The following is a 10,953-nucleotide window of genomic DNA, read 5'->3' on the forward strand; positions in this document are numbered from 1 at the left end:
GTAAAACTTAAGGCTAATTCTGTTATTGTGCAAAAAAAAAAATACAAGGACTTGGGGCATACTTTCAACAAAAGGGTAAACTACAAAGTTTATCATTAAATTTTATTTTTTTCTTCTATTTTACTTATTTAACTTTTAAAATTTTCATTTATTCACTTAATTTTATATATTGAATTTTTCTAACTTGTTTTTTTTTCACAAAAAGTGAAGTGACAAGCCGGCGCCAATATGGATGGAGATAAGGTTTCACTTGGTTCGTTGGTTGGCTTCTGCAATGTAATCATTTCTGCCAAATATCTCGTGGCTCTCAACTGGTTTCTCTTTGCCAAATTCAAACTCAATCACCTTCCATTAAACCCTAAGCAATGACCCTTTCTCTCCAAGCTTCCCTCCTCTGCAACCCGCTTCCCACGCCTCTCTTTCGCCTTTCTTCCCTCCCTTCCAATCTCTCTTCTTTCCCCAAGCTCTCGCGCCCCTCCTCTTTTCTCACTTCCCCTTTTTATTCCGGTCGTTTTTCAATCCTTTGCACGCTGCATGCCGACAACGTCAGCTCAGCCTCCAAACCCGAAGCTTTGGTTTCGGATTCTGAAGTTCCCTCCGCCTTGGATAGCAGCGAGGGAATTGAACTGAATGACATCGACGGGAAAACTGAGAATGTGGTGGAGAACGATGGGGTGAATGATAAAATGGTGGGAAATGAAGGGCCCAAGAGCAAAATCCCTGCCGTGGCGTTTTTAATGGGAGTTTGGGCAATGATTAGAAGCGGAATGGACAGAGCTTTGGCTTTGGGTTGGTTGAATTGGTGGCCATTTTGGCGTCAGGAGAAACGACTTGACCGCCTCATTGCCGAAGCCGACGCCAATCCCAAAGACGCCGCTAAACAAAGCGCTTTGCTAGCTGAGCTTAATAAGCACAGGTTTTTGTTTCACTTTACTGTTGTCGGTTCATTTCAAAGCAGTTTCCTTTTCCTATCTCTTTGTATTTGATTTTAATGTTTTTAAACAGTCCTGAGTCTGTGATTAAGCGATTTGAAGAAAGGGATCGTGCGGTAGACAGTAGAGGAGTTGCTGAATATCTTCGAGCTCTGGTAGTCACTAATGCCATTGCGGAATACCTTCCGGATGAGCAGTCTGGAAAGCCTTCTAGTCTTCCTACTTTGGTAACAAGGCCCCGCTTCATGGATTTTTTTTCTTTATGCATTTCATTCAATTTTTTCCCATTACTATAAAATTTTTAATAAGTGGTTGAACCAATATTATCCCTTTCCATATTTGAGTTATGCTGGAGCTGTGAATTGGTAGATAAGTACTTGTTTCATGTTTGAAAATGTTTCAATATTGATATATGTTTTAATATCACTAAAAGGCTCAAGAATAGTGTTCCTTTGGAATTTAAAATGTAGTTGCAAGAGTTGAAGCAACGTGCATCAGGGAACATCGATGAGTCGTTTTTAAACCCTGGAATTTCAGAGAAGCAGCCGTTGCATGTGATGATGGTAAGGCATTATATTTCATTGCTCTGTATGGGTTACAATATAGTTTATACACATCATATTCATTTTGCGCTGTCTATACCCTGTACACAACTTGGTTATTCTTCTCAGTCATTATAATACCTTGTCAACTAATTGTTAGTGTGATGCTGCTTTCTTTATTAGGTTGATCCTAAAGTTTCAAATAAATCACGATTTATGCAAGAGCTTATTTCAACTATCTTGTTCACTGTCGCTGTCGGATTGGTTTGGTATGGATTCTGTGAATTGTAGTTATACTCTCACTCACTCACTCACTCACTCACTCACAGAGAAGTATACCTTTCCATTGTTGAATCAGACTTGTTAACCCGCAGTTTAATTCAACATTTAAAACTATGCTCAGGATAATGGGTGCTGCGGCACTTCAGAAGTATGTAGGAAGCTTGGGTGGAATAGGAACTTCAGGTGTTGGATCAAGTTCCTCTTATGCTCCCAAAGATTTGAACAAAGAAGTGATACCAGAAAAGGCAAGTACTCAATGCTTCAGCACTACGACATCTTATTTCATTTGGCAACTGCATTTCTATTTTCACAGTACATTGTGGAATGAGTTAAGTACTTAAGTAGATTATACTGAACTATTTGAGTAAGATGAAAACTTTGGGTAATGACTGAAAATTTTACTTGGTAAGCATTCAGAACTAAAGGGAAACTAGTATAATTTGGTAAACTTTTCATCCTTAATTAGATAAGTGCTGATCAAGAACCTGTTTTGCAGACCATGCAAGTGAAATGCAACTTTAGTTTTGGTATGGATGGGCCAGGGCTATTTATTGGAAATTTAATAGATAAACCTAGACCTTTTGATTTTCCACATTAATTACTTTATGTGCAGAATGTTAAAACATTTAAGGACGTCAAAGGCTGTGATGATGCAAAACAAGAGCTTGAAGAAGTAGTGGAGTACCTCAAAAATCCATCAAAATTCACCCGCCTGGGGGGGAAGTTGCCAAAGGTTTGTGCATGGTGTGTGAAATATCTTGCGGATATCTAAATTTTATATTTCTCAAGGGCATGCTAGAAGATAGAAATAGAATAAAAAAGATAACAGTGATTTCTGTGCCCGAAGAACCAATGTATTAGGAACTGACCTGTAGTCCTATTATCTAAGCGCTAGCTCAGTGATAGGGTGAGCATGAGAATGGACTGATGATTCTATGTTCTATTCTACATATATACTTTTGGAGGAGAGAGAAAACAAGTTTAGACATTTTTTTGTCCATTGTTTAGTCCATGGTGAGTAATTTTGCATTTTATGTGAATAATGAGTGCTGAAACTGGTGCGCTATGATTCATTCATTTTTGGTGTAAAGTGTTTTTTTGGATTTTCTTCTGGTTTTATCATCTTATGCACAACTAAATTGCAGGGAATCCTTTTGACTGGAGCACCTGGAACTGGAAAAACTTTGCTGGCCAAGGTAAGACTTTTCTTCTAATTCTCACTAATGATCCCTAACATATGTCAGGGAGTTTTTGCACATTACATCTTGACCACCACACAAGCTTTTTGCTGTTAGTGGCTTATCAATTTCCTTTGAAGCATGTTGCATGTGCATATACCCGTATTAACTTACAATGATAGATTTGATTTGTTGAACTTGAAGGCTATTGCTGGGGAAGCTGGGGTACCTTTCTTCTATAGAGCCGGGTCTGAATTTGAGGAAATGTAAACCATCATCTCATTTTATCTTCTGCTTGGTGGCACTTTCTATGGCTTTCCACATGCTTTAATGTGAGTACTGAGAATTATGTTCAGAGTCTGACATTATTTATATCTGTGGCAGGTTTGTTGGTGTTGGTGCTCGGCGCGTGAGATCCCTTTTCCAAGCAGCTAAGAAAAAGGTTGGTATTCCTAATTGCCGTGTTCTGTGAATTACTGTGATTGCTTAATAGCATGTCTATCACACTGTCTAACTATCGTATTATTATTTCATGTTTTATAGGCCCCGTGCATAATTTTTATTGATGAAATAGATGCTGTTGGTTCCACACGAAAACAATGGGAAGGCCATACCAAAAAAACACTACATCAACTGCTTGTTGAAATGGATGGCTTTGAACAGAATGAGGTATATTTAAGCAAGTTTGCAATATAACAATTTCTTTGCAATTTTGAATTTGTTTAACCTCTGTCTATCTCATAGGGAATAATTCTGATGGCAGCAACTAATCTGCCAGACATTCTTGATCCAGCTTTAACCCGACCTGGTAGATTTGATAGGCATGTAAGTGCCCCAATCATTAGTTCTTTCTTGAGTCTTTGTGTTTTTGGACTTTATGTTGAAAATTACTGTTGGGGGAACTGAAGATCACACACAAAACAACAACCCAACCAACGTACTGAAGGTTTTTGCCCTTTACCCGAAAATGTGCTGTGGTTTGTGGTTACTTGAGCAATTGAAGTGTTACAGAAAACAATTTTTGATTTCTCAAGGACTCGGTATTCACTTAAATAATTGTTTCATATGCTACTCCTTATCTGAATCTTGACTGTTCTGTTTTGATACCAGAGCTATAGTTATTCTTGTATGATAGGGTATTTGCTTTTTTTTCCAGCTTCTGTTCTCTTTTATATAGACTACTTATAAATCCCATTTATAGATTGTTGTCCCTAATCCGGATGTAAGAGGTCGTCAAGAGATATTGGAGCTCTATCTGCAAGATAAACCAAAGTGTGATGATATAGATGTTAAAGCAATTGCTCGTGGTACTCCTGGATTCAATGGTGCAGGTAAGTTTTCCTGCAAAAAGTGCAACATGTTTCAACTTCCTGCAAATAAATATTCTTATTTTTGATGAACTTTTTCCTACTATACTGTCAATCAGATCTAGCAAACTTGGTGAATATTGCTGCAATTAAAGCTGCAGTTGAAGGTGCAGATAAGTTGACTGCTACACAGTTGGAATATGCTAAAGACAGGATACTCATGGGCACCGAGCGCAAAGCAATGTTTTTAACAGAGGAATCAAAAAAGGTATTTACATTTTTATCAGTCACTTTAAGCTGAACTTCTAGTTATCGTTTGCTTGGACTGTATTGAATCATTTAACTCCGTAATCCGTGCAAAGATAAAGGGCCAATTATGATGATATCAAAGACAGCCAAATTGCATTTAACAATTTAGGGTATGCAGATAAATGGGCACAGTTTGCTGATGGAGTGGAAATAGTAAACAGCTATGGAAATTGAAAAACAAAAAGATGATGAATCTAATTGAATGAAGGATAAAAGAAAAGGGTTCTGGGATTTTCCAGTTCCCAGCCTCATTAAAATTCATAATGATAATAATAATACCCTAATAACCCTCTAGTATAGTATTTATAATAAAACAATCTCTAACATTCCTATATTCACTCTACTAAAACTCTTACTAAGAGTCCTATTCTAATCACATAACTATTAAAAAGAACACAAGATGAGACTAAAACAAACTGATCCTAATGACAAAATTTTGTATTAAATTAATCTTGGATGCTCCTGCATCAATTGCTCATGTTTAATGTAATTTGTTTTCTGATGGTACTCATGTGGATACATGACCCATTGTTTACCAATTAGCAGCATTTTTTTAGTATTTTGGTGCTCTATTCTTGCACAGTCTGTTTACCAATTAGGTCCCTAGATTCTCAAGATAAACTTTTTACCATCATCCAAAATGGTTAATCCTTTTTTTCCTGACATTATCACACATAACTTCAGCTCACAGCTTATCATGAGAGTGGGCATGCAATTGTTGCTTTCAACACTGAGGGTGCACATCCAATCCATAAGGCAACAATCATGCCCCGTGGATCTGCGCTCGGAATGGTTACGCAGCTGCCTTCAAGTGATGAGACTTCAACTAGTAAGAAGCAATTATTAGCTCGTCTCGATGTTTGTATGGGAGGAAGAGTTGCAGAAGAGCTCATCTTTGGCCAAGATCATATCACAACTGGGGCAAGTAGTGATCTGCACACAGCTACAGAGCTTGCTCAATATATGGTATATTTCAAAGTTTTTTTGTTTTTGTGTTTTGGATCTGTAATTCACTGTTACTATATTTTTTTTCCTACCAATTCAAATCCATTTATTTTTGGGATATTGGGAAAGGGTTAAACCAAAAAGTGAGTAAAATGTTAACTATGGAGCATGATGTGCTGCGCTTAATCATCAAAAAATTCTTATCCCTTTTGAATTTTTCATTGACTGTAACTTTTACGTCTTTACTAGGTATCAAGTTGTGGGATGAGTGATGCAATTGGACCAGTTCATATTAAAGAGCGGCCAAGTTCAGAAATGCAGTCTCGCATTGATGCTGAAGTATGTTTCTGCAAACCGGAGTTCTGGTTAGCACAGTTATCTTTTCAATCTTAACTGTTTTATTTGTTCTGCAGGTGGTAAAACTTCTTAGAGAAGCATATGATCGGGTGAAAGCTTTGTTAAAGAAGGTATTTTCGTGAAACTCCTTAGTATCATAATTTTCTAATTGACAAGGAATAAACAACTATACTATATAAAAAGGAATTAAAAATGAAATCTGAAAACGGTAGGATCCTAGCTTCTAAGATTTCAGAGAATATGTTTGCATAGTATTTGTTTCTAAAGTTGTGCATCCATGGAGTAATTTTCAGATAAAAGTCATAGCTTAGGCATTAGTTTCAAGTTTCAAGTTTCAATTGCAAGTGCAAAAGTGAAATAACTTCTTAGTAATCAATTTCACACCACAAATTGTTCAACACTTCGCCATTTTTCTCCCAGCAAGAGAAGGCATTGCATGCATTAGCTAATGCACTTTTGGAGTATGAAACACTTAGCGCGGAAGAAATAAAGTGCATTCTTCTCCCGTACCGAGAAGGAAGGTTGCCCGAGCAACAAGAGCAGGAAGAGGGGGAACTTGTATTGGCTTAAACTTCAACTCATTTGTAATCTACATGACTGTAGGGAAGTGATGTGCAGTGTATTTTAAGCAATATAGGTAATTATTTATATTATTTGCTGCAATTGCCCCCCCCCACCATTGTTGTAAGACATGTTATAGGAACGCTGCTTAGACGCTAAGGTACCGGACGTCCATCGGAACGAGATCCTTGTTCCATGCTGCACTGAGTTCAGAAACAGCCAAGACCAGCTTAGATTATGTACTATTTGTGAAATTATGTAATACATGAACCCTTTTTTTATAATTGTAATACATGAACTTACTACCCCATTTCGGGGTGAAAATTTTGAACTGCGTAACGTAAAGTGACATTTATAAAATCATTACCAACTTGAGGCGGTTCATATTTAGTACGAAGTCTCGTTCAGATGGCCCCATCTTGTGCATTTCTGATTGATGGGCGAGGATGGTTACTATGGTAGCATTGATTGTTGAGTAAATTAATTATTGGATTGATTACTTTCTTTTTCGTATTCGTATACTTTTGTTCATCAAATTTTAAAAGAAAAACGCTCTAGTTTTTTATATCATCAATGTATGTAAATGAAAAGGAATAATTTTTAATTTGCTTCTTGAATTTTTTATAGAATATTAATTTGACTTATAAATTTTATATAAAACATTATTTTGACTTCTAATTTTAAGTAAAATATTAATCCGACTCTTGGATAAGACCCAAAAAAAAAATATTCTTCATTGATAATCACTTGTAATCGACATGGGTCAACCATGATGATTGGATCTTGTCTCCTAACTTTGCGTTCAAAACACTGCAATTTGGGAAGTACTTTGCTGCCAATACCTTGGAGCACAATGAGTTTGGCGCGTGGATTAATCTCCAAACTTGTTTCCTCAAAAGAGCTAGGTTTAACATCTTTAAATCCCGAAACCCAAGTCCTTCATTCTTCTTAGCTTGACAGATTTTTTTGCCATGCAACTAGAGCCCACCCTCTCTCATTAGGTTTACCGGACCACCAATAATCTCGCATAATTGCTATAATGTCATCTATCGAACCTTCGGGCAACATATAACAAGTCATAATGTATGTAGGAGACGCTTGGGTCATCGCTTTTAAGAATACCTCTCTCCCTCCATATCATAACAACTCTTTTGTCCGACCTCGAACCCGCTTCGCCACCCTATCCCGCAGATAGCGAAACAGATTCAGTCTTATTTTTTCCAACTACCAAAGGCATAACCAAGTACTGATCCGAATCAATCTCATCTTGGACACCTAGAATATCAGTGAGTTGTCTTGGATGTGTGTCGCTTGTATTAGTACTAAAAAGCATCAAAGACTTAGCGAACAAGCCTCATAATTAGTATTTCTTTCAATCGAGCAGCTTCAGCCGCTGATCTTTTAATGAAGATCGAACTATCATCCGCGTAGAAAAGGTGGTTCATTCTTGGTCCATTTCGATTAGCACGAATACTCCCTCGTTGTTCAGCATCAAGAATAGTCGAGTGTCCTTTTGTACAAAATAGAAACAAATACGGAGACAAGGGGTCACCTTGCCTTGGTCTCCGCTCCGGTCAAAAGCGCTCAGAAATATTTCCATTAATCCGTACACAATAAGATACTGAGCTAATACAAGGCATAATAAGATTAATCCATGAATTTGCAGATCTCATTTTCTGCATAACACCATATAAAAATCGCCATTCAACACGATCATAATCTTTTTTCATGTCCAGATATATTCAAATTAATAAGAACATGCCAACTTCTAGCAATAGATTCAAGAGGACGGGTATATAAACTTGAACTTTACATTTGATGACCATTATTGTATTAATTTTTTAAGTTCTTTTTGGGTAAACTACAGAAATGATCACTAATGTTTGAGTAAGCTTTCGTTTTCTGTACTGAAGTTTCAAAAGTGACAAATTGGTCACTAAAGTTATCGATTTATAACAACTTGGTCACTCGCTGTTAACAGCCGTTACTGCAGTAACAGAATACTGACATGGCACGTTAAATCAGTTGACTCAGCATGTTTGACCGATATTTTGACTCTTCTTCTTCATATCCAAAATCAGAGCTCAACAGCTCCTCTTCTTCCCTTTAAAAGAAACCATGAATATGATAACTCTTCTTCCCTTTAACAACTCCTCTTACAGACGGTGGACTTTTGCTTGAAAATGCAGCAATTATTATTATTTTTTCATTTTCACTGAAAACGGTGCTAACATTTTAATGTTTCTGCACTTCAACTCTCACTCCAGTCACAAGTTGTGGAGCGCCATTTCAATGATCTTTTTCAAAGATATGGAGAAATTATAGCACTTAATCTGACTGATAAAGTATGTTTCCATTCTCCCTTACCTTTGTAATCGAGTAAAAAAATCTAGCATGCAATTTGATTTTGCATATCTTTTGGCAAATGGTTGTCAAGAACTTCTGCACATAATCACATTTTACAAACTAATCCATGTTCTGCAAAAATAGTAATTATTACTTATTTGCCTGGCTGATTCAAATTTATAGAACAATTAGTATTAACGTCGTTACGTAAACAAGCTTTGATTCTTTTTATACAAAATTTCTTTATACTTCTAGCTAAGCAAATGTTTCAGCTTTCATTGATTTCAATATTGTAGCATGGTGATGAAGGTCAACTTAGTGCTGCATATGCGGCTGAGATGCAAAAGCTTCTAACTATGCTTCTTCAGATTTGCCTTCCCAGGTTTTCGGTGGTGGTGGTGGAAGAAGAAAGAGGAGGAGGAGGAGGAGGTCAACTGAGTGCTGCATATGATGCCGAGATGCAAAAGCTTCTAAGATTCCCCAGACATTCCTGCTCAGGTTTTTGTTGAGGAGGAGTAGGAGAGGAGGAGGAGCTTCCTCATACTCGCCTGCTCAGGTTTATGGTGCTGGCAGAAGAAAAAGAAAAGTAAAATGATCAGTCAAGCATACTAAATCAGTTGGTTTAACACATTATATCAACATTCCGTTACAACAATAATAGCCGTTAATGGAGATTGACCGATTTGTTATAAATCAACAACGTTAGTGATTAATTTATTATTTTTAAAACTTTAGTGAAAAAATAAAAATTTATTCAAACATTAATAATCTTTTGGTGTAGTTTACCTTTTCTTTTTCTTTATTATTAATTATCCAAACATGATCTTAATGTGAATGAAAAATAAAGAAAATGTACATAATCGAAAACTAAACAGCAGTTCTACAACTGAAAACTATATTAATCTTTCAAAAGCAGTCTCATTTTCGGCGCTTTTCTCGATATATCACTTATACCCTATATATTTTCCTGTCAAGTACCATTTAGACTATTTTTCTTGATCTAACATCCTTTGCAGTAAGATGCGCCCCTGTAATACGCTTTACGGTGATCTGGTACCACGTGGGGTAAGGCGCGCCCCCTGCAGCGCGTCTTATGTTGACATGGACACACGTGTCTAAAGCGCGGCCCCTGGGGCACGCCTTACGCCATGTGGGGCTATAGCACGGGGCAGAGGCCGCGCTTTTCAATTATCACATGCTCAATTATCAGACATGCATAATGCAAGGCGCGGTGCAGGGACCGCGTCTTGCATAATTTACCCGAACTTCTCGGCTTTAAAGCATCCTCTCTTGGCTATAAATAACTCTCTCTCCGTAAACTCTCTCACAATTCCCTCTCAACCGAGAAATTAATATAACAATCCTTTCAACCAGTAAATAACACCCAACAATCCTCTTATATTTGATTCAGAAGTTCGTTCGATATTTCGTTATAAAGTAATTTTATTATAATATTTTTTATTATACTTATTGTTTATTATGATTATTTGAAAAAAAAATATTATACTAATTGTTTTCAATTAATTTTTGTGCCAGTTCAAGGGGAAAGCGGGAGCATACGTCGAAATATTTTTGCGGTACATGTAATAATATAAAATTATATTATTTAAATTATTTATGTTTATGTGTAAATTTTATTGTGTTATACTTTCGTTCATATATTATTTATTTAAGCAAGTTTGTTTCAGTTGTTTTTTTGCAGATATAATATTGTCGCACTTTTAAACTCTAAGAATAGTGCGACTTTTAGCTATTGTTTATTATGATGGAGAAATTCGAGAAGATGAAACTGGCGTTGTTTTTGTATCAAATGAGCATGTTAAAATATCATTCAAGGGAAACATAACTCTTGAGGAGCTGATAACGAAGATTTCGAGGAAGGTTCATGTTGGAAGTAGTAGAAGAATGTCGTCGTTGCAGTACAGATTTCCATTATTGTTGCCATTAACTTCTACAACGTTCGAACTATCGAACAATGATGATGTTGAAATGATGGCTGATTCTCAAAGTAATTATTCAGACGCCGATATTGAGATGTATGCAAAGTTTGTTCGAGTGCGTGCTGTTTGGGGTCAGTCATTAGCTCTCACTATGGGCTGGCTGAACAAGTTTATCAAGTTGACAGCCCGACTATAGTAATGTGTAATGATTTTAATGTCATAATGGGAAATCCGCATCATGGTGTCGTGACATC

The 10,953-nt window shown here is 36.7% G+C and overlaps 1 protein-coding gene across 1 annotated transcript; it reads left to right on the forward strand.

Moving 5' to 3' along the window:
- The first annotated feature begins 252 nt into the window (after window positions 1–252).
- LOC120166100 (ATP-dependent zinc metalloprotease FTSH 11, chloroplastic/mitochondrial-like) lies at window positions 253–6,771 on the forward strand. Its single transcript, XM_039175463.1, has 17 exons — window positions 253–916; window positions 1,006–1,159; window positions 1,403–1,495; window positions 1,658–1,743; window positions 1,878–2,001; window positions 2,370–2,489; window positions 2,902–2,952; window positions 3,139–3,200; window positions 3,319–3,376; window positions 3,478–3,603; window positions 3,679–3,759; window positions 4,136–4,265; window positions 4,361–4,509; window positions 5,235–5,516; window positions 5,745–5,834; window positions 5,909–5,962; window positions 6,273–6,771. The coding sequence occupies exons 1-17, from the start codon at window positions 366–368 to the stop codon at window positions 6,420–6,422; spliced, it is 2,361 nt and encodes a 786-aa protein (XP_039031394.1). The 5' UTR covers window positions 253–365; the 3' UTR covers window positions 6,423–6,771.
- Window positions 6,772–10,953: the final 4,182 nt, after the last annotated feature.

This window comes from Hibiscus syriacus, unplaced genomic scaffold, assembly GCF_006381635.1.
Source record: "Hibiscus syriacus cultivar Baekdansim isolate YM2019G1 unplaced genomic scaffold, ASM638163v2 tig00111621_pilon, whole genome shotgun sequence".
Taxonomy (NCBI): Eukaryota; Viridiplantae; Streptophyta; class Magnoliopsida; order Malvales; family Malvaceae; genus Hibiscus; species Hibiscus syriacus.